At 39.0% G+C, this 23178-nt stretch overlaps 1 protein-coding gene, 1 long non-coding RNA gene and 10 other non-coding genes across 12 annotated transcripts in view; 5 read left to right on the top strand and 7 right to left on the bottom strand.

Moving 5' to 3' along the window:
• Positions 1 to 15932, top strand: part of LOC148682196 (uncharacterized) — a 141144-nt gene extending 125212 nt beyond the window's left edge. Inside the window, exons 2-4 of the long non-coding RNA XR_015943001.1 lie at positions 9470 to 13321; positions 13403 to 13746; positions 15209 to 15932. This is a non-coding gene — a long non-coding RNA (uncharacterized LOC148682196). The remainder of the gene's footprint in view (positions 1 to 9469; positions 13322 to 13402; positions 13747 to 15208) is intronic.
• LOC101882691 (uncharacterized) lies at positions 141 to 7126 on the top strand. Its single transcript, XM_087248682.2, has 9 exons — positions 141 to 397; positions 594 to 740; positions 815 to 942; positions 1017 to 1153; positions 2293 to 2386; positions 2467 to 2802; positions 2895 to 3072; positions 3286 to 3413; positions 3853 to 7126. Exons 1-9 carry the CDS (start codon positions 304 to 306, stop codon positions 4165 to 4167), a joined length of 1557 nt encoding a protein of 518 aa, XP_087104808.1. The 5' UTR covers positions 141 to 303; the 3' UTR covers positions 4168 to 7126.
• Positions 15933 to 17723: 1791 nt separating the features above from the next.
• On the bottom strand, positions 17724 to 17796 carry trnar-acg (transfer RNA arginine (anticodon ACG)). Its single transcript has one exon. It is a non-coding gene; the product is annotated as a tRNA-Arg (tRNA).
• A 297-nt stretch (positions 17797 to 18093) lies between these two features.
• trnae-cuc (transfer RNA glutamic acid (anticodon CUC)) lies at positions 18094 to 18165 on the top strand. The gene has a single exon. It is a non-coding gene; the product is annotated as a tRNA-Glu (tRNA).
• Positions 18166 to 18250: 85 nt separating this feature from the next.
• On the bottom strand, positions 18251 to 18337 carry trnay-gua (transfer RNA tyrosine (anticodon GUA)). Its single transcript is given in 2 exon segments — positions 18251 to 18286; positions 18301 to 18337. It is a non-coding gene; the product is annotated as a tRNA-Tyr (tRNA).
• Positions 18338 to 19986: 1649 nt separating this feature from the next.
• Positions 19987 to 20059, bottom strand: trnar-acg (transfer RNA arginine (anticodon ACG)). Its single transcript has one exon. It is a non-coding gene; the product is annotated as a tRNA-Arg (tRNA).
• Positions 20060 to 20356: 297 nt separating this feature from the next.
• Positions 20357 to 20428, top strand: trnae-cuc (transfer RNA glutamic acid (anticodon CUC)). Its single transcript has one exon. It is a non-coding gene; the product is annotated as a tRNA-Glu (tRNA).
• An 85-nt stretch (positions 20429 to 20513) lies between these two features.
• On the bottom strand, positions 20514 to 20600 carry trnay-gua (transfer RNA tyrosine (anticodon GUA)). The gene is given in 2 exon segments: positions 20514 to 20549; positions 20564 to 20600. It is a non-coding gene; the product is annotated as a tRNA-Tyr (tRNA).
• An 88-nt stretch (positions 20601 to 20688) lies between these two features.
• trnae-uuc (transfer RNA glutamic acid (anticodon UUC)) lies at positions 20689 to 20760 on the bottom strand. Its single transcript has one exon. It is a non-coding gene; the product is annotated as a tRNA-Glu (tRNA).
• Positions 20761 to 22611: 1851 nt separating this feature from the next.
• On the top strand, positions 22612 to 22683 carry trnae-cuc (transfer RNA glutamic acid (anticodon CUC)). Its single transcript has one exon. It is a non-coding gene; the product is annotated as a tRNA-Glu (tRNA).
• An 85-nt stretch (positions 22684 to 22768) lies between these two features.
• trnay-gua (transfer RNA tyrosine (anticodon GUA)) lies at positions 22769 to 22855 on the bottom strand. Its single transcript is given in 2 exon segments — positions 22769 to 22804; positions 22819 to 22855. It is a non-coding gene; the product is annotated as a tRNA-Tyr (tRNA).
• An 88-nt stretch (positions 22856 to 22943) lies between these two features.
• On the bottom strand, positions 22944 to 23015 carry trnae-uuc (transfer RNA glutamic acid (anticodon UUC)). Its single transcript has one exon. It is a non-coding gene; the product is annotated as a tRNA-Glu (tRNA).
• Positions 23016 to 23178: the final 163 nt, after the last annotated feature.

Below are 23178 nucleotides of genomic sequence, written 5' to 3'. Positions count from 1 at the left end.
ATGTACTAATGTTTTTTTTATATTTCGAGTTAAAATCCTGCATTAAGACCGGTTTTGTGCAAAGATTTGAATCTAATGTTTTTTGTGACTTGTCCAACTATTGCAAGAATCCACAGAATGTTAAACTCTCCATATTGTGCAAAGTTGGATGTCTACTTTTACATGTCATTAAAGAAATGTGGTAAACCAGACTTAGAATTTTGAAGAACATTGATATTTATTTATGTAAATGTTTTTCTTTTTTTGTTTGTTAGTGTTTATTACCCAAACTCTATTATAATCATATCTTTTATTTCTAACCAGATGATCAACAGAATGCTGTTTAAAGTACAGTATCAAGCTCGTAAGAGATACATGAAGCTTCCAGTATTGGAATATGATGCCCTTATACGGGAAGGTAAGTTTTCATACAATTTTTTTTGATACCTGGCATTTTTTTTTGTTTTTTGGCTAATGTCTCTATATATTAGTTTAGCCTAAAACACGTTTAGAAACAGATATTATGAAACAACTGATGGAAAATTGTAATTTATTTAAATATTTGTTTTTCTATTCACCTAATTATATTATTTATTTTATGCCATTTTGTGTAGTCAAGGAGAAATTTGGTATATCTCCAGATCATACCATTTATTTGGCAGACGAGACCGGAACTGAAGTGGATGAAGATGTTTTTGCTGATATTATGGAACAAAAGCCTAACACACTTTGGACAATTGTTGATTCTATGGCTACAGAAGGTTTGCAAGGCTGCAAATGCAAATATGTGTGTTTTAAATAGTTATGTATTTGTAACATTTAATTTTCTTGTTAGATTCTACTGCCCCACCACCCTCTCAATTTTCAAATGAAATGAAAACGGTGTCACCAACAGACAGCTGTGTTTCTGTTCTCTCAACAAAAAGACCTCGAACTGACGACCAATTTACTGAGGCCAAGGAGGTAGATTACATGATTAAAACCTATATAAATGTTGCCTTATGACATGATTTGATCAATTTATCTTTGTTTTTAAGCTTGTAAAAGATGTATTGGGGAAAAAAAGTGCAGGGGAGAAGATTTTTCAGGAGTACAGAGCAACTGGGAAAATCACAGATTCTACAAGGCGAATTCTTGTGAATGCTGTAGTTGGAGACATGATTGAAAAACATGGGTAAAGTATATAAATATAAGCTGTTTTTACAATGCATTGTCATCCCAATTAAAGGGATAGTTCACCCAAAACTGAAAATTTTGTCATCATTTACTCACCATTTACTTGTTTTTTTCTTTCTGCTGAACACAAAAGAAGATATTTGAATAATGTTGTAAACATGTAACCATTTTCCCACTGATGGGTTGCAGCTAGAAGGGCATCCGCTGCGTAAAACATATGCTGGATAATTTGGTGGTTCATTCCGCTGTGGCGACACCAGATTAATAAAGGGGCTAAGCCGAAAAGAAAATGAATGAATGAACATGTAACCATTGATTGTGCTAAGGAAATCAATGGTTACAGAGTTCTAAAATAATTTATTAAAACCACTAATTTGTGTTCACTAGAAAAAATAAACTCAATGGTTTCAAAGAACTTGAGGATGAGTAAATAGAGGAAATCTAAATTTTGGGGGACCCATCCCTTTTAAACAGACTTGAACATTCAAATCAAAATCTTTGAACTGTCTAGAAACTTGAGTCCAATTTTGCATATTAAATGGACATTTAAACTAAAACTGAAAATTTACTTGCTATTTGCTCACCCTTAAATAGTTTCAGACCCTTATGGCTTTCTTTATTCAGTTGAACACAAAATAAGATATTTTGAAGAAAGCTGAAAACTTGTAACCATTGACTTTGTTAGTAGCAAATGCAAATACTATGGAAGTGAATGGTTACAGGTTTTCAACTTTCTTCAAATTATCTTTTTGTGTTCATAAAAAAAGTCTTGCAGGTTCGATAGAAGTAAAGTCTGGGTAAATGATTGTTAATATGTGGGGTATAAATGAAAATCAGTTGTACAAAGTGTGTTACCTTGTGCAGCAAAACTGTTGCATCACTTCACTACCTCATCATGGGATAGTAAAGTGTGCATATGTGCATTTCAGAATCTTTGTGACGGTAATTTATCTAAATACTTCTCACTCAGTGTCCTATTAATACTTTGTTTTTGGAAATGGTACTCTGCTTACATACTGTTTCATATGGTAGTATGTGTACTATGTGAGTTTGTACACAGCATAAGTCTGTATTGCTTGTTAATAAAGTACACAGTTTAATACATATTACACACTATAATTTTATTTATCTTCGTAGGAACATTCCACCAAAAGAAATACGAATTAAATATGCTGTTGGAATAGTGACTCTGTTCCCCTCCCTCGAAGATCCCTACTCCAAAAGAGGCTATGTGAGTTGTTGTTTATTTTCCCTAAAAAAATAAATAGTGTCTTTTTAATTTAACTAAAACATCTTGTTTTTTTATTGCAGGAACATTTTTATGATCCAGATAGTAACTCTGGATACATAGCCTGGAGACTGAAAACGGTTCAGCGCAACAGTCAAGTCAGTAGGACCAGCATTCCACAAGGCATCTCTGAGAGTAGGGGCCCTATCACTAAAAGAGCGTTTTTGACAACGGAGATACAGCTAGAGGGAGATAGCTGCCAGGAAGCCATTTCATTTCTAAAACACTGTTCTGATCTGGAGCAAGTGGCTGCAAAGATGAAATCTACTTTCCAGTATCGCCAGGAACTGATCCGCAATCCTGAAAAGTCGTCATCTGTTTTCAATATATTCCCTAGGTTCCTTGACACAAAAGGCCTGGTATGTGCTGCACCAACTGATGGTGGTTTAAAATGGATTTTAATCTGCTGATGTGACATGACATTTCTGTTTTAATCTATATAAAACATTAGGTGCTTCAAGACTTTGAGTTGCTGTTTGGAGTAGAGACTTCAGCAAAGCTTCTGGAGAAGTGGGGATCTTCTCTTAAACACAAAGTAATTGGAGAAGCCAAAAACCTGACCCAGTCATTTCATCTGAGTCGTCTGATCGAGTCTGCAGAGCAATGTGAAAGCAGTCAAGAAGTTACAGGTAGTTATTTATGTATCGCAATAATTGTGTTTCTTTTATGGCTTTTAGGCTTTATTATAAGTAATTTTAAGTCATACACATAGATTATCTTGATTTAATTCATGTAGATTGAAACAATTATGGGCCATGGTGTTTTCTGAAAGGATGTGATTAATCATATGCATTTGTTTTAAAAATAATGGGCCATGATGTTTTCCTTTTCTTGACTTTTAGAGTGGGACAGTGACATGTCTTCACTGTTGTTGCTTCTCTATCTCCTTCCACCACCTTCAAGTGGAAAGAAGAATATTGTAAAGATCAGTGTCCAAGAAGCATTAAACCACATAGTAAGGTTCCACAAGGTATGCTTTGTGTTTGGGTCGGACTAATTAGTGTTCCAAATGTTCTAAGATGCAAGTTAACAATGGATATTAACTTAAATAGTGGTAAATGATTGCAAAAAACAAAATAATTTAATAAACTAGGCACATTTTGCAATGACTAGTGCTGCACTGACCATGAATTTTCATGAACCATATGATTTGCGTTGTTTTTTTGTTTTTTTTTTAAATAGCATAAAATAGTCTTGCATAACAATAATGTTGTTTATCACAATATATTGTACAACAAAAATTTGAATTTGTGACAGGCCTACTGTACACACTTTGTGGCTGAATTCAATCATTTATTTTGCAGACGTGTTTGGAGCAAATTTACGTTTGATCTGTAATTCTTAGATGTACATCATACCCTCTTTTGTAAAATACTGAAATTTTTGTTTTACTTTTTTTTTTTTTTCAGTCCTGTTGCAGTTTCGATGACGTGCTGAGGGCAGGACAGACAACACAGCCGTACATCTTGGCAGTCGGAACTTTGAAGAATTGCATCCATGACTATTACATCATCGTGGATGGACAACTCATTCCCTGCAAGGCGATGTCCTCTCTGGCTGCTTTTGATGAGCTTTTCAAAGCACATTATGTGTTCGGGATTTCATATGATGCTGCTTTACACAGTATGTACACGTTTCTTCAAACAACGGTTTACAACATTGACGTTGGTGTCACTCATGAAAGCCCTCGAGTCAGGGATCTTCGAGCCAAGATTCTAAATTAGGACACTACTGCAGAGCTTAAAAATGTTTAGGTGCTTTGTTTGCAAGTTGACTTGCAGTACAGTCAATGATCTAATACGCCATCTAAAACTTTCTCATGCTTTTTATCCTGGCAGAAGATTACAGTTGGTATGCAATCAGGATGATTGTTGTCTAAGATTTGTTTCATATTCAGGGTTTAGAAAACATCTTCAACGTAGGCACAACAGTGAGCTCTCTGACATGTCTTTATTTGAATCCTCCCCGGCTCCTTCTGTTGAAAGTGGACCAGCATCTGTAACACAACCTTCCAACTTAGTTTCAGGAAATCCAGGAACATCTTCAAACACTGATGAGAGAAAGTTGAGAACCCAAGAAATGTGTGCATCAGTTATTGCAAAATTACAGAGTAGCGGAGTAGCCTCCAACGTAATTACATCAGTGGCTGAAAATATGGAAGAGCTTGTGAGTGAATTGCATTCAAACATCAGAGAGGATATTGTTCAGTTGGTATCTGATGATCACAGGTCAGATGTTGAAGAGTATTTTGACCATCTTGACAACCCATTCTCTAATTTCACAACTGAGACAAAATGGAAAAAGTATTTCTTTGAGAACTGGGGTGTTGTAGAACCTATTGAAATACCCTTAGGAGTGAGATATGACAGTAGGCGCAATAGAACTACAGGCACATATGATCAGGTTCCAATTACTGATAAATTTGTATATGTTCCTTTATTGCAGACTTTGAAATTTATGTTCAAAAATGTAGAAATTCAAAAGCATTTTGTCCAGCCAAGTGAGAATGGAGAAATATTAAGAGAGTTCTGTGATGGTAGCTATTTTAAAGAACATCCTCTTTTTTCCAAAGAACAAAATTCTCTTCAGATACAACTCTTTTATGATGACTTTGAAACTTCGAATCCCCTTGGTTCTAAGCATGGAATCCATAAGATTGGAAGTATTTATTTTGTTTTGAGAAACCTGTCATCAAAGGTAAACTCTGCTTTAATGAATATTCATCTTCTGGCACTTTTTCACACACAAGATGTAAAGCGATATGGCTTTAATGCCATTTTGGATCCAATTGTGCGTGACTTTAAAATTCTTGAGACATCTGGAATTACATTACCGATCTCAGAGGATCCTGTCCATGGAACTATAGCTCAAGTAACTGGAGATAATTTGGGAATGCACACACTTTTTGGATTTGTAGAATCTTTTAACTCAAATTATTTTTGTCGTTTTTGTTTGATTGACAAATGTGCTTCACAGAACATTTTCTCTGATGACCACCCAGACATAATACTGCGTGACAGACTTCTACATGCTCAACATTGTCAAAGCCTCTTTTCAGATGCTGGTCCACAATCATCCTTTGGTGTGAAAAAAACATGTTTGCTGAATGAGCTACAGTATTTTAATATTTCGGACAATTTTGCATTCGATATAATGCATGATATATTAGAAGGTGTAGGACAGTTAGAAATGAAATTGCTTTTTAACCATCTATCACACAGCAGCATTATATCTTCACAATCTGCAAGCAATAGAATTTACTCATTTAACTATGGCTTTGTTGAACGTAAGAACAGACCAACAATGATTAATTTTGAACAAGCTGGGAATGGTTTGGGTCTCAATGCTATTCAGACATTTTGCCTTATTAGAAATCTGCCTTTAATTTTTGGAGATCTGGTTGAAGTTGGAGATAAACACTGGAGTTTGCTACTGCTTTTACTTCAGATAATAAATATTGTGTTTTCTCCAGTCATCTCAGAGGGCATGACTATTTATTTAAAACATCTGATTTGTGAACACCACACACTGTTTAAAGAACTTTACCCAAGGAATCTCATTCCTAAGCACCACTTCATGACCCATTATTCCAGATGCATCAGGAAGATAGGCCCGCTGGTTCATGTGTGGGGAATGCGTTATGAGGCGAAACATCGCTTTTTCAAAAAAAGTGTGAAGAATTTCAAAAATATTACCAAATCTTTAGCGCTAAAACACCAGATGTGTATTGCATACCACTGGGAATCTCAGCCATTTAAGAATATTGACTGTGGGCCTACAACAAGCGTTCAGCTTTGTGACCTGATTGACTGTGAATTCATTGCAGAAAGACTGCAAATTGACAATGAAAGTAATGTAGATCATCTTTCTTGGATTACTTGTTTTGGAACTGAGTATCGGTCAGGCCTTTTTGTTTGTTCAGATTTAAGAGATGACATTCCTGTGTTCAGTAAAATTACTGATATTATTGCATTTGACAGTCAGTATTTTTTGCTGACATGTGAATTTGAAACTGTATGCTTTGTTGAACATCTTCACTCCTTTAAGGTTAAGGAGGAGCTTTGTAGAAAAGTTTCCCTTTTGAATGTTGAAACCTTGCGTTTTTTTAAGCCATTCGACCTTCAGATAAGTTATGGATTGGAGGAAAATGACTTTTATATAGTTCCTGTACACGTTTTCATATGAACCACTTTAGTTCAGTGATGGTACATTGCTGAGGCTTTCCTGTATGTTTAGATTTGAAAGATGCTATTTCTGTGCTCAGTAAAACGTCTGATATTGTTTGATGGACAGCATTTTTTGCTTGCTTATGAAATTGAAAGTGTGCTTTTGTTGAACATTACTAATTTCAAGGAAATCCCCCTTTTTGAGTGATTTTTGCTGTGGTTTTAATCCATGTATTTTTTTTAAACAACTGTATGCAAAAATTACTTTTATATTTTTATAAAGCATTTTGGTTCAGGAATGGGGCTTTAGCTCATGTTGTCTTGTTTATGTTTGGCAGTGACAAGTAAAATATTAAACATTTCCACTGCATTTTTTTCAATGTGACAAATGTTTGTCTAACAAATGACATTAATGACAAATTAAAGTTTTCAGGTATGAAATGCATATTCTGTAAAGTGATTTAATGTTGCCTGTGCTGTGAATTTTAAAGAAAATAAATTCTGTTTTGTAACTTTCTCCATGATTGCTTAATTTATGCGCTAAACACTTATTTTAATAAGGCTGTAACAGAAGAATTTATTTACATTTTGTTATTATTCCAGGGTGTTAAAATTTTCAAATATACACTTATCTTTGTGAGTTTCATGTGTGGAAAATGTTAATTTTTCTCATGTTAGTTCAAAGAAAAATAGAATTTATGCTGAATATGACCTGGCTATGGTGATGGAGTATTTACTATACACTATATCTAGTTTATAGTTTTTACACTCTTAGTGTAAAATTATTTACTCAGCTTCAGTGTATATATTCAACACTTTACAAAGAGTAACTTATACACTGGGCTGGTGGGACTCGTATATACACCAGAAGAGAGTGTAATTTAACACCTGAGGAGTTATATTTACACTGGACAATTTGCCCTGCAGGTGTTAAAAATGTTTAATGTGGTGTGCATTTTTACACTCTAAGTGTAAAATATTTTACACTGCAGAGGTGTACATATTCAACACTTTTCAAAGTGTAATCTGGACACTTGGCTGGTGGGACTCATATAGACACCAGAAAAGTGTTAAATTCAACACCTGTGGTGTAAAATGTACACTGGCAAATTTGCTGTGTGTGTTTGTTCTTGCTGTCAACTGTGAAAAAATGTTGATAGCTTGAAAGCTTTCTGATAAACTGTTGTGAGTAAAACTGTGTTTAACTAATGACAAGTCAAGCTTTCGGTTTGGCAGTATATGGGAGGGAGCCTTAGAGTACATATACTGTATAAGATTACACTGTAAAAATGTATCTTGTAATTTAATGGTAAATTACTGGCAGCAGGGTTTCCAGCAGTGAACTTTACTCTTACACTTTAATACTGTGTTCTAAATTAAATAATAATAAACCCCTTTTCTAATTAACTATTAAAATACATGTTCTTCTGTAAATACACAAAATACATTTTAAGTGGCAGCAAATACACAGAAGAAGAAAATAATGGTATTATAATGCAAAATGTTTATTATTATGCCCAAGCAAATAATTAAATTTTTTGTCATTAAAACCTTGGAATATTCCCCTAAATACACCCACTGAGAAACAGGAGAATCCACAGGCAAAGAGCATGTTAGATTTATAAATTGTCCAAATCTGGTGCTGCTACAGCCAGGAGTGGAATGTAATCTGAAATATAAAGAATGGACATTTAAGTAAAGTTACATGTTAAAAGAATATAAAGCAGCATCCTATTAACCACATATGTGTAAATATAGACGTGAAAAGGGCTTGATATTAACTTTTTTGATAACCAGCCACTGTGGCTAGTAGATTTTTATCATCACTAGCCACTCACCATTTTCACCAGCCACACTTGTGTTGTTGGGAAAATATATTTTTTATGCATAAATTTGACTTTGACATGCTAAAATTACTTGATTTATATTTTGTGTTATGTCCACATGCCTCCTCATTCACTTCACATTTTGTGTGTCGTGTATGAGCAAATGGGCCATGGTTTCATAGTGTTGTATTACAATTAGTTTTAATTTCACATAACCTTTCAGAGCTCAAATTAAGTATTTACCAAATTTAAATAAAATACTATTTCATATCCACAAATTTTAAATGTGTCAAAAAAAGCAAAATATAGATGTTAACTATTTATTTAACAAAACATTTCTTAAAAAAAAAACAAAAACAAAAAAAACAATTGACATTAAAAAATAACTGCTGTAGTGTATCTTGTGGGAAAAAAGGAATTTATTTGTAATACTTTTGTGTCTTTATTTTTATTAGAAAAATGTTTAGACTAACAAAAGATTAATCAATCTTTTTCTTTTGTATGATACCATATTGACCAGGCATATTTCCTCTTTTTTACAGTGCTGCATACTTTTAGAAGGAACTGCTGTCAAGTGAAATAGCAGAATAAGAATAAATTTATTGCGGGGGCCCTTGTTCCAGACTGCTGTCTAAAACGAAGTCTAGACATGTCACAAGGAGCATGATGCTTGTAGAAGTTGTGAAATATATTGAAGATGCATGTAATTGTTCAGTTCTGGTATGCAGAGAATGGTTTCAGAAAAGAGGAAGTATGTGGTGGGGAACAAGAGGCAAAGGACTTCAGAATGACTGATAAGTGACGTTACACCAAATTCCACCTGTTAATATCAGATTTGTATATATGCTGGAGTCAGGAAATGCAAGTTAGTTGTGAACCTCTCGAATGTATTTCTTGTATTGCATTAGGGTTTCATAACCCAGAGCTCTGAGATCGAATTATTCATTTGTATCTAATAAATTACTAATATTTTTGTCATTGTATACAAAGACAGGTGAAATTAAGAAATAATGAGAGATATACTTAATATACAGATGTTACTACTTCAATGTGTTCCTTTTGCCGCCATTCATACCGCGGTGACGGCGGTAATTGATGCCCCAGCACCAGTTGACCGCTGGGTGGCACTTTAACCACAGATATTCAGCTTTGCCTTTTAACAACGCTAAACAGACTGTTCTGTGATGTGTTCAATTAAAATATACTTTTAATTTAGTTTTTCTGGTAATAGACATGCTCTTACACTCTATGCTGTAGAAAAGATACATGGTGAGAAGTCATAGGCTTCAAAAAGCAAATATAAGAATTAATATAAGCAAATATAAGAATTAAGTTATTAGCCTTCAGTGCAAGATTAAATTGTGTTGGGGTGAAAATAATGTTTTGATTTCTTTGACAATCATGGCAATGTTATTACCTCAAATCTTAAACGTGCGCATATGAAAAACAGCAAAATAATATAGATTATCCTGCCGGTAGAGCACATCACCTCACAGTTGTGAACTTGCGATCACCTCAACTTACATTTAAAGAGCATATTGCAGGTTAGACACCCCAATGAGACAATGTGTGTAAGAGTAAAGTAAGAATTAGATTTTCTTTAAAATATACTTTAAAGTTTATTATTAAGCCGTTTGGAGTCACGGAAATTTACTTCCGCGTTTGAATCGCCAGACCGGAAGTGACGTCGGATCAGGGATTTTGCGCATATAAACACTATGAAGACAACTGATCATGGTGTGTTTGGTTGCCGAGATAAGATATTCTGAGAGACTCACACAAACGACAGACCACAGCCATACAATTATAAGCCTGTGGACAGACCAGCAGACAGAACAGCAGTCTGGGAAGTGTAATTTAACTCTTTTGTGAGGGAGAACAGAGCAGGTTTATGGTGAGGCCAGTGTTGGCTTACAGAGAGATATGTAAGATAACAAAATCTTATCTGGCAACAGCAAAGCTAGTATTGATCATCTAAAAATATTAATACTTACCAGTAACAGAAACTAATGAGGATTTAACACAGTTATGCCACATTGACACTATTTTTAATAGTAGATAAGTGAATACAAAACACAAATAACTCAGAACGTCTGGAATAATGCAGAAACATGTAAACAAGGTACTGGAAAATCTATTAATTTTACAAAAGATTTTCAGAGCTTCTGTATTAAAATAAAAACAACATCAAATATTATAACAATTAAAATAAGTTTTTAAATGTCTTTTTGTCATTTTTTCATTGGGTATAAGATTATCTGTATCAGATCCCATTTAGACAACAATCCATAAAAAGACAAGTATAGTTGTTAAAGTATAAAATATTTACAAAGATTTGATCAACAGATCTGATCTGCATTTATGGTTAAATAAACTTCAACCCTAATTCAAGTTCAAATTCAAAATGCAACTCAAGAAAATCATAAGCAGTGTTAATACCCAGCATTTTTACTCTTTATATATGTATAAGTATCTGTGTGAGTGTGTGTATACTGAAAGGAAAATATATCATCTGACCCATTTAAAAGTAAACCTAAAATTATTTTTCAGTAAGTTGGCCAACGTTTATGTGGGTGCCACACCATCATGTCTTTAATGTGTGTTAAATTGTGAATGCTGTGTAAAAAGATGCCGACAGCCTCATCCTTGTAAACTCGCTGGAAGGATCTAGAAAGGAGAGCAAATGTAGTGGCCACTTCTGCATTCTCGTCGAGCCTGTGAAGACCTCCAGTAGTCCACCGTCAGACACGCAGTGAGGGCTGATGCATATATTCTGGGGAAATAATGCAAAAGTTGAAATCATGTTTATTAATAATGTATATTTTAAAATTCACCATATGATTTTTAATATAACACAATACAGAAAACCCAACCACATTTGCAGACCCCTGGATAGTGAACTGCAAACCATCTCACATATACAGTAGACTGTACCCATTATAAGTTGAGCATGTAAGAACAAACTTCAATTTTTTGAATGTTATTTGTTTTTCTTCTACAAGATGAATATTCCTCATATGTGAATAAAAAGTGCCTTTCCTCATTGACAGGACGGAAATTTTTTTACTCTCCCTCAAGTGGTTTCAAACCTTATTGACTTTCTTCTGTTGATCACAAACCAAGATATTTTGAAGAAAGCTAAAAATCTGTAACCATTGACTTCTATAGTGGGAAAAACAGATATGGAAGTCAATGGTTACACGTTTCCAATATTTAAAAAAAAAAAAGTCAAAGATAGTGTGAGTTTACCTGCCTGCATTATATAGAAATATTGTAGTAATTCTTTGCCCTTCTAGTTTTTGTTATCAAATAATACCATGCACAAATAATTCACGATAGGGGTCATAATATTTTACCCGATGAACGAGGTGAATGTCTGAGGTAAAATTGGTTTTATATTCACACATTCTGACTTTCTCCCTAATAATATAATTTCAGAAGAGTATTATTTGCTAATCCCTAATATCATGTTAGCAGCCAATGACTATCAAAGTACAACATTGTTCACTGTCAGTTTAATAGTGCTAATGTGGTTTTTAAGTCATATTTACGTGTGATTTTAGTAATTATAATAAAAGTACTATGGTAAACAATACTGAGAGTGTGTCACACAAGCTGTCACTAATCGAATGTGCGAATGTAAAATCCACTTAACCTTAGTTGAGGTTACTCTGTGAGCCAAAGTGAAGCACAGTTGACCGAGAGGCCAGTGGAGAGAAAGCCTTTAGCTCCGGGTCATAATCTGTCTCCCAAAGTCTAATAAACACACCACAAAGCAAACAAAGTCACAACGCTGTAACTATACAAGACATTTATTATATTAGCAAACTGATGCTACTAGCCGTCTTATCATATGTGTACATTTTTACACGCTTTAAAAAGTATATTTAATATGCTTAACAATACAAGCTAGCAGCCGTGCTATCGGCTACTCCAAAGTAAACACATCACGTTGCTTCAAATTACTCAAAGAATAATGCTTACGGACTTGAAAGTTGACAAACATAAACGAAAAACGAGTTGTCTTACCGTGTACATGTCCGACTGATCCAGGAGTGTTTCTCGCCGTTCGCGTCAGCTATCACTCTTATCGGATTCATCCCATTTCACGAACCAAAATAGCAAGAGGAAACTTGTGGACTTGATCTGTTGACAGGCTAGAGTTTGTGCAGTTTTCATAAACGCAATAATATACCACGATGATGATAAATTACGCCAAAACTAACAACCAGTTCTGCTATTAGCTCCTCTGCCCCACTGTAAACAGTGCGCGTCTGTCAGATAAGTCCCTGCACTGACGTCACCGGGGTGGTTAGAAAGAAAAGCGGAAGAGGGAAAACAGACACATTTTCTTTCAAATTTGTGCCCTTGCACTTCGTAAAACATTTTAATATGGTATTTTATGGTATTATAGAGTATTTTCACAACGATTCTACCTTTTTTTAAAACAGTTTTTTACCTACAATATGCTCTTTAACCTTATGGTTTTGTTTTGCATTACTTATATCATGTAGTTAAAGTGTTGTTGTGATTATATCCTAAGTTCTTTATCTTCATTAGTATCCCTAAACATTTGTTGGTTGCATTGATTGATTGTTCTATAAGTTGCATTTTATAATAAATATTTTGCATTCAGGTTATTTTGTTGGCTTATCTCTCTTTTGTGCTGCGACTCAAACAAGCGGGTCATAACACTTCGTAAAATGTGTCCGGTTGTATCCGAGATCTTGTCCTTTCAGTCATGACCATGGGTGACAGTAGGTACTTAGATTACCTTACGTCTCAGCTCCTTCACCACAACAGACAATCACATCAACTCCATTACCAGCTGGCAGCTAGCTCTCTGCAACTCTCACATGGCTGCCCACTGAAGCTAAGCAGGGTCAGTACCTGGATGGGAGACCACATGGGAAAGCTAGGTTGCTGCTGGAAGTGGTGTTAGTGAGGCCAGCAGGGGTTAAACCAAGGTTGTTAGGTGGTCCCAGGATGTCCTTCGAAAAGAGTAGGCTTCTGCCCATCATGGGCTCCTAACCATCCCCATATTCAATTGGCTTCATCTCTGTCTCCTCTCCACCAATCAGCTGGTGTGTCATCCAGGTGGAGTGAAGTGGTGGAGGAGATCCCCCATTGTGCATTGAGTGCCCAGAAAAGCGCTATATAAATATAAGGAATTATTACTGCTGCCGCTGCACTGATCCATCTTTTAATCTCATATTACATTCCTCATGGCAAAAAAAATCAGATACTCCATTTGGGGTAAGGACTCTCTGCCAAACTGGAGGTGGCCACTTTTTTCCATTCAAGCATTATGGTTTCTGACTTAGAGGTGCTGTTTCTTTCCCTGCCATGTCACACTAAGCAGCAAACTGTCCCACTGCATGCTGAAGGTCCATGTCCAAAGTACCAGCGGGGTCTTAAAAGCATTAAGAAAAGTCTTAAATTTGATAATCTCAAATTAAGGCCTTAAAGCCTTCAATTTGGTATATAACTTCTTGAATTTTGTTACAAAGGTCTTAATTTTATGCATTTATTTTTGCCTTTCCTAGGATTAAGTTCGGACCGTAACAAAATTAACTGTTACTAATGTAGGCTATTTTAAAATTAATGCAGCGTAACGTTGAGTGCACCTCTAGCTCCACGTCATAGCAGAAATCGCGAAAGTGTGCGCACCCATCATATGGTTACTTGAGGTGAGGTACAGAACAAGATAGTCACTAGCCCAGTTTGTCGGCTAAAATGGGAAAGTGTCGCTGTGGCCAAGGAATCCGAATTGAGTTTGGGTTAAGCCTGTGCCAGGAAATGACCGCGACGCCTATTGCTGTTGATGCCGGAAATCTTTTAAGCTAACGTTAGAGACAATGGATGTTACGGCCCTGGACTCCCATATGGGGGGTTGCCAAACACACCATGTGTATTACTGCTTGTCAGCGCCAACCACCTATTGTGCAGTTCTGTGCACCGGAGGCCTCTTCGGTTACTGAAACAGCTTTACCGATCAATAACAAAGAAGTTTCTACATTAGAAGAATGACATTTTCTTCTTCTTCCTGTTTTACGGTGGTCGAAAACAAAGTTTTTGATGCATTACTGCCACCTCTTGCTCTGGTTGGTGATGTAGCCAAACAATCATTGGGCTGACACGAGAAACTTGCTTTATTAAAAGATGACAGAGAGATTAGATTAGGGTGTAATTCATTAATGAAAAGTTGTAAAAATATATACAATATAATGCTTATTGCAGAGTATTTCCCTTTACTATAAATAACTATGGTATTTTATTTGTGTAACACCTGGTTTTATTGGATTTTTTTTTTGTTTTTTTTTTGTTATATAACATAATTTGTTTCTGTTTGGTACAACATAATATTTACAGTAAATAACTGAACTGAATCATTTTCCATTGACAGTTTTATTGATCACTAAGATATGATTGACTTGGATTTAAGTTGCTTCGATTTAAATATGAATATTGTAAAATTAGCTTGGGTGTAGCTACACTAGTTTTGCCAAGGAGTTTTTAGCTTAGCTTGCTACATTTCCAAGAGGTAAGCTTTTAGTCTAGTTAAGCTGGCAATCTGGCTTTAAGAAAGGCCATTCAACTGAGACTGCCCTGCTCTCGGTCGTGGAGGATCTCAGACTGGCTAAAGCAGACTCTAAATCATCAGTCCTCATCTTGCTGGATTTGTCAGCTGCTTTTGACACTGTAAACCACCAGATCCTGGTATCTACGCTTGAGTCACTGGGCATTGCGGGCACTGTTATACAATGGTTCAGATCGTACCTCTCTGACAGGTCATTCAGGATGTCTTGGAGGGGAGAGGTGTCCAACCTACAGCATCTAAACAGTGGGGTATCTCAAGGCTCTGTTCTTGGGCCACTTCTCTTCTCCATCTACAAAACATCTTAAGGACCAGTCATCCAGAAACATGGATTTTCCTACCACTGCTATGCTGATGATACCCAGCTATGCCTTTCATTTCACCCTGATGATTCCTCGGTTCCAGCTCGCATTTTCAGCCACCCACCTGAATGTTTGGCCACAAAATACACCAAACTGGATTTCAAAGAATCCCAGCAGATGTTTTCTGTTAATCACATCTCCATGGTGCTCATTTAAGTTTCTTTGGTCTTGTCCAGTACTGCCTCTGGGGACAGTTTTCTGTATGACTTTCCTTTGTTAGCTTCCTTTACTTTTGTTGCCTCTATCTGTCAGATTCAGGCTGCCATCAATAAAATAATTACATCATTAATAACAATGTTTGTCCTAGTTGAGACAGTGAATAAGTGAAATTTTATTTTATCTCTTTTGTAATGTAATAATGTACATGTAACGTAAATTTTTTGAAGACAACATTTTCACATCCAAAAAGAAAATATTTTCTACATTTTGAAAACTACTGTTTTATTACATGTAAAAGCAGTGCATTCAAACTATTACTTTTGTATAACATGTCTTTATTGAGTATTGAACCCAAAACTTACCCTAGACAGGCTTAGGGAAAAAAATATAAAAATAAATAAATAATTAAAAAATGCAAAAAAATAAAATAATAAATTACACATATACATATACACATAAAAATATAATAAATAAAAATAAAATCAAGCACCAATTAACATCCCACAACTTCAGACATCCGAAGCTTCTTCAATATCTCCGTTTTTTACAAAGTTCAAAAACAATTCCCAGATGTCACAAAATTCAGAGGATTTTTTCCTTATTATATATGTGAGCTTTTCAAGAGCCAAGCATGTTATAAGGTTTCTCAACCAAAATCCAATGGAGGGGCGATTAACTTTTTTCCAGCATAAAGCAATACAACGCCTTGCTTGTATTAAACATAAATCAATCAATTTTCTTTCTTTAGTAGACAAGGCACAACTGTATTCAAACATATTCAATATATCAAGCTATTACTTTTAATTGAAGTTACTTATATTTTAGTCTGTTACTAAATTTAATCTATGTCTGTGAAATAGAAAATTAAAGAAGATTATTAATGTTAACTTTGTTACTGGATTATAATTAGGGATGAATTAATGTGTGTGTATTATATTATTGGTTTATTATTGAAGATGCATTAATGTGTGACCCTTATATTATCGCTTTATTATTAGTGATGAATTAATGTGTGAGCATTATTCTATTATTGGTTTATTATTAGTGATGCATTCATGCGTGATCCATATTGTTTTTTTGCTTTGTGATTGATTTATTAGATTAGTTTATGATTAGTGATGTAGTCATATGTGAGCGTTATTATAATATTTGTTTATAATCAGTGACTGATGAAATGAGCCTTATATTTATTATAAGTGAGTGATTCATTGATGTGTTAGAATAATGCACGGGCATTATTGTAACTATGGTAGTAAATAATAATATAAAGTGTTGTAATGTATAATAACTGCATTAAAATGTTTGTAGTAAAACTTTAAAGAGTGCTTGGTCGGCTAAGTTAATCTTACCAAATAATGTTATACAACATCTATAACAATCATATAATAATCGTGTTGTAGTAATTAATGTTACTGTAATGGTTATTCATTTAAACCAACTTGTTATAAAAATACTTAGTTTGCAATTGTTTTCCGAATTAATCTGCAACGAATTCTGTTATTACAGTACAAATCTTGAATGGTATAAGGGCTCTGATTGGCCATAGCGTTCATTGTAACTCGGAACATGATTGGCTGCCGTAACCAAGAATAGGGTGAATCTTGATTCCAGCTCGGGACGTGATTGGCCAGCGTAACCATGAATTAGAAAAAAATCTTGGTTCCAACTCGGAACGTGATTGGCCGGTGTAGCCAAGAATAACCACGACTTACAGGTGCCAGTATGCGCCACTGGCCCAGTCTGCACTGTGTGGCATATTTGCTGACATATAACAGAGACTGAAACATTGCTCACACTTGTCTGAGGTGGTCATTTTGACTGCAATCTTGTTTTAGGTTGGCACTTTGTTTTTGAATATTGTCTGCTTTTCGAATGCTTATCTGTGCTGCAGTAGAACGCCTTAGCCTCACAGCAAACATTTTGGTCTACAAGCTGTCACTGCCGTCTTCCCAGGAGAGTGGCTGTACTGGTTTCTTCTGGAAGTCCTAAGGGATGTACGGGACCAAGACATGAGAGCAGTTGGGGCAGCCTTTGAACCCAGGAGAGCACCCCACAGGCTCTGTGCTGGTGGCCCCAGAAACTCGATTCACTCCAGAGTAGAACCGAACAACTCCGGCAGGGGCAAACCGCGACCGCACTGCACTGAGAGCAACGCAAAATGGTCCTGAACGAGCCAGCCAGGAGTCGAACCTAGAATCTTCTGATCCGTAGTCAGACGCGTTATCCATTGCGCCACTGGCCCAGTCCGCGTCAGCAGTGCTCAGTAGCATGCTGATTGGAAAGAGGACACGGCTCGGTGAACACGGAGTTCCTTCAACGCATGCTGTGCTTTGTTGTCATGGCAAGTTGTGGTGTCGATAGGATGCTCTTACACCGAGCATGTGACAGTCCCTCCCAAGAAGAACTGTGATCCAGGCTCTGAGACTTTCTCTTCCCCAGGAGGAGGTTGCAAAGGTTAGAGTTATTTTTGTCAGAGCAGCTGCAGCACACCTGGGTGGAGGCCCACAGCTAGACTTGAGGGCAACCTTCAGCCAGACCTTCCCTGGTGGTCTAGTGGTTAGGATTCGGCGCTCTCACCGCCGCGGCCCGGGTTCGATTCCCGGTCAGGGAACTTCCTTTTCACCTCCATGCTGAACTTTGAGCAGTGGTGAACTCACTTGGCGAAGGCAAGAAAGCGGCTCTGAGCGCAAAAGATGTCCTTCGAGCCGGAGTCGAACCAGCGACCTAAGGATTGCCATCATCCCACCTACAGTCCTCCGCTCTACCAACTGAGCTATCGAAGGCATACGGGGCAGCTTCACAACCACATCCTATAAGGTAGCTGCAGTCCGACCGCTGGCCAAAAAGGACAGAAGCAAAAGCACTCAAGCCTTCCCATACCGGGAGTCAGCCCCGGGCCGCCTGGGTGAAAACCAGGAATCCTAACCGCTAGACCATATGGGAACTGCCACTTTGGAACGCCAGTCTTGGCACAAACTCCAGTTCATTCTGATCGCTGGCACGTCCCTGCTCCGCTTGCACAAGTGCCACTCATACACTTACGCACTCTCTCATACACAGTTTCTTGGTTTCCGTAACCGAGAACCTTCTGATCCGTAGTCATAAGCGCTAACCTTTGTGCCGCCGTCACTCTGTTCAGCACCTTGTTAGCACATTGCTTGGAGCAAGGACAAGGCTCTGTCAACCCGGAGTTCCTTCACCACACATTCTGCTTTGTTTTTATGGCAAGACGTTGTGTGGATGGGATGCTCTTACAGGATTCCTGACAGTCCCTCCATAGAAGAGCTGAGATCCAGGGTCGGAGACTCTCTCCTCTCCAAGAGGAGGTTAAAAGCAATGGTTTCTTTTGTGTCTGTGTGTCAGAGCGCTTAGGTGTTGCTGCAGCTCAGAGACCTACAAGTGGAGGAGATTACACTGCAAGTTGCCTGGATGACCTCTAAGTGGTAGGCACTTATGCCGCACGTAGGCTGGGTTTGCGATTGATGTAGCTGTAGTAGACATTCACAAAAATAAAAAATAAAAAATATATATATAAACTGCTTACTCTGAGGTTGTGTTTAGGGTTGGGGTAGGAGTAAAATTGAATAAAACACAGCAGGTTACCGTGAGGTTGAGCCTAGGGCTGGGGTAGGTGTGATTTTAATAAACTGCGATAGGTTGTATTCTGTGCCATGTATGAGACATTGAATCAATGAAACCCACATGGAGGTTTGTTACTGTGAGGTTGGGTTAAGAGTTGGGGTAGGTTGGGAGGTTGATAAAACACAGCAGGAAACTGTGAGGTTGGGTTAAGGATTGGGGTAGGTTTGACATTCAAACATAACTGGTTGGGCGCAGTGTCTTGTACCAGACATTAAATGAATGAAAACTCCAGGAGGTTTTTACAGCCCACTTGGAGCTCAAGTCTCACCCGCTTGGAGCTGACCAGGCCATTTGGAGCAGGCTCCGATTTCTATTTATACCTTTCTCAGTCAGGTAACTTCCTTTTCAGTAGTATGAGCGTCTGCACTGTGTGGCATATTTGCCGACATATAACAGGGACGGAAACATTGCTCACACTTGTCTGAGGTGGTCATTTGGACTGCAATCTTGTTTTAGGCCGGCACTTTGTTTTTGAATATTGTCTGCTTTTCGAATGCGTATCTTTGCTGCAGTAGAACGCCTTAGCCTCACAGCAAACATTTTGGTCTACAAGCTGTCACTGCCGTCTTCCCAGGAGAGTGGCTGTACTGGTTTCTTCTGGAAGTCCTGAGGGATGTACGGAACCAAGACATGAGAGCAGCTGGGGCAGCCTTTGAACCCAGGAGAGCACCCCACAGGCTCTGTGCTGGCGGCCCCAGAAACTCGATTCACTCCAGAGTAGAACCGAACAACTCCGGCAGGGGCAAACCGCGACCGCACTGCACTGAGAGCAACGCAAAAAGATCCTGAACGAGCCAGCCAGGAGTCGAACCTAGAATCTTCTGATCCGTAGTCAGACGCATTATCCATTGCGCCACTGGCCCAGTCCGCGTCAGCTGTGCTCCGTAGCATGCTGATTGGAAAGAGGACACGGCTCGGTGAACACGGAGTTCCTTCAACGCATGCTGTGCTTTGTTGTCATGGCAAGTTGTGGTGTCGATAGGATGCTCTTACACCGAGCATGTGACAGTCCCTCCCAAGAAGAACTGTGATCCAGGCTCTGAGACTTTCTCTTCCCCAGGAGGAGGTTGCAAAGGTTAGAGTTATTTTTGTCAGAGCAGCTGCAGCACACCTGGGTGGAGGCCCACAGCTAGACTTGAGGGCAACCTTCAGCCAGACCTTCCCTGGTGGTCTAGTGGTTAGGATTCGGCGCCCTCACCGCCGCGGCCCGGGTTCGATTCCCGGTCAGGGAACTTCCTTTTCACCTCCATGCTGAACTTTGAGCGTTGGTGAACTCACTTGGCGAAGGCAAGAAAGCGGCTCTGAGCGCAAAAGATGTCCTTCGAGCCGGAGTCGAACCAGCGACCTAAGGATTGCCATCATCCCACCTACAGTCCTCCGCTCTACCAACTGAGCTATCGAAGGCTTACGGGGCAGCTTCACAACCACATCCTATAAGGTATCTGCAGTCCGACCGCTGGCCAAAAAGGACAGAAGCAAAAGCACGCAAGCCTTCCCATACCGGGAGTCGAACCCGGGCCGCCTGGGTGAAAACCAGGAATCCTAACCGCTAGACCATATGGGATCTGCCACTTTGGAACGCCAGTCTTGGCACAAAGTCCAGTTCATTCTGATCGCTGGCACGTCCCTGCTCCGCTTGCACAAGTGCCACTCATACACTTACGCACTCTCTCATACACAGTTTCTTGGTTTCCGTAACCGAGAACCTTCTGATCCGTAGTCATAAGCGCTAACCTTTGTGCCGCCGTCACTCTGTTCAGCACCTTGTTAGCACATTGCTTGGAGCAGGGACAAGGCTCTGTCAACCCGGAGTTCCTTCACCACACATTCTGCTTTGTTTTTATGGCAAGAGGTTGTGTGGATGGGATGCTCTTACAGGATTCCTGACAGTCCCTCCATAGAAGAGCTGAGATCCAGGGTCGGAGACTCTCTCCTCTCCAAGAGGAGGTTAAAAGCAATGGTTTCTTTTGTGTCTGTGTGTCAGAGCGCTTAGGTGTTGCTGCAGCTCAGAGACCTACAAGTGGAGGAGATTACACTGCAAGTTGCCTGGATGACCTCTAAGTGGTAGGCACTTATGCCGCACGTAGGCTGGGTTTGCGATTGATGTAGCTGTAGTAGACATTCACAAAAATAAAAAAAAATATATAAACTGCTTACTCTGAGGTTGTGTTTAGGGTTGGGGTAGGAGTAAAATTGAATAAAACACAGCAGGTTACCGTGAGGTTGAGCCTAGGGCTGGGGTAGGTGTGATTTTAATAAACTGCGATAGGTTGTATTCTGTGCCATGTATGAGACATTGAATCAATGAAACCCACATGGAGGTTTGTTACTGTGAGGTTGGGTTAAGAGTTGGGGTAGGTTGGGAGGTTGATAAAACACAGCAGGAAACTGTGAGGTTGGGTTAAGGATTGGGGTAGGTTTGACATTCAAACATAACTGGTTGGGCGCAGTGTCTTGTACCAGACATTAAATGAATGAAAACTCCAGGAGGTTTTTACAGCCCATTTGGAGCTCAAGTCTCACCCGCTTGGAGCTGACCAGGCCATTTGGAGCAGGCTCCGATTTCTATTTATACCTTTCTCAGTCAGGTAACTTCCTTTTCAGTAGTATGAGCGTCTGCACTGTGTGGCATATTTGCCGACATATAACAGAGACGGAAACATTGCTCACACTTGTCTGAGGTGGTCATTTTGACTGCAATCTTGTTTTAGGCTGGCACTTTGTTTTTGAATATTGTCTGCTTTTCGAATGCGTATCTGTGCTGCAGTAGAACGCCTTAGCCTCACAGCAAACATTTTGGTCTACAAGCTGTCACTGCCGTCTTCCCAGGAGAGTGGCTGTACTGGTTTCTTCTGGAAGTCCTGAGGGATGTACGGAACCAAGACATGAGAGCAGCTGGGGCAGCCTTTGAACCCAGGAGAGCACCCCACAGGCTCTGTGCTGGCGGCCCCAGAAACTCGATTCACTCCAGAGTAGAACCGAACAACTCCGGCAGGGGCAAACCGCGACCGCACTGCACTGAGAGCAACGCAAAAAGATCCTGAACGAGCCAGCCAGGAGTCAAACCTAGAATCTTCTGATCCGTAGTCAGACGTGTTATCCATTGCGCCACTGGCCCAGTCCGCATCTGCAGTGCTCAGTAGCATGCTGATTGGAAAGAGGACACGGCTCGGTGAACACGGAGTTCCTTCAACGCATGCTGTGCTTTGTTGTCATGGCAAGTTGTGGTGTCGATAGGATGCTCTTACACCGAGCATGTGACAGTCCCTCCCAAGAAGAACTGTGATCCAGGCTCTGAGACTTTCTCTTCCCCAGGAGGAGGTTGCAAAGGTTAGAGTTATTTTTGTCAGAGCAGCTGCAGCACACCTGGGTGGAGGCCCACAGGTAGACTTGAGGGCAACCTTCAGCCAGACCTTCCCTGGTGGTCTAGTGGTTAGGATTCGGCGCTCTCACCGCCGCGGCCTGGGTTCGATTCCCGGTCAGGGAACTTCCTTTTCACCTCCATGCTGAACTTTGAGCAGTGGTGAACTCACTTGGCTAAGGCAAGAAAGCGGCTCTGAGCGCAAAAGATGTCCTTCGAGCTGGAGTCGAACCAGCGACCTAAGGATTGCCATCATCCCACCTACAGTCCTCCGCTCTACCAACTGAGCTATCGAAGGCTTACGGGGCAGCTTCACAACCACATCCTATAAGGTAGCTGCAGTCCGACCGCTGGCTAAAAAGGACAGAAGCAAAAGCACTCAAGCCTTCCCATACCGGGAGTCGAACCCGGGCCGCCTGGGTGAAAACCAGGAATCCTAACCACTAGACCATATGGGAACTGCCACTTTGGAACGCCAGTCTTGGCACAAACTCCAGTTCATTCTGATCGCTGGCACGTCCCTGCTCCGCTTGCACAAGTGCCACTCATACACTTACGCACTCTTTCATACACAGTTTCTTGGTTTCCGTAACCGAGAACCTTCTGATCCGTAGTCATAAG

Source organism: Danio rerio, chromosome 4, assembly GCF_052040795.2.
Source record: "Danio rerio strain M-AB ecotype USA chromosome 4, GRCz13ab, whole genome shotgun sequence".
Classification (NCBI taxonomy): domain Eukaryota; kingdom Metazoa; phylum Chordata; class Actinopteri; order Cypriniformes; family Danionidae; genus Danio; species Danio rerio.
The sequence above is the reverse complement of the archived record's forward strand: the minus strand, read 5'-3'. Positions and strand labels throughout refer to the sequence as shown.

Coding starts and splice junctions, on each gene's coding strand:
- LOC101882691 (XM_087248682.2), top strand. CDS start 304: ATGATCAACAGAATGCTGTTTAAAGTACAGTATCAAGCTCGTAAGAGA. Junction 1,154..2,292: donor GACATGATTGAAAAACATGG/GTAAAGTATATA, acceptor TTATCTTCGTAG/GAACATTCCACCAAAAGAAA. Junction 3,414..3,852: donor ACATAGTAAGGTTCCACAAG/GTATGCTTTGTG, acceptor TTTTTTTTTCAG/TCCTGTTGCAGTTTCGATGA.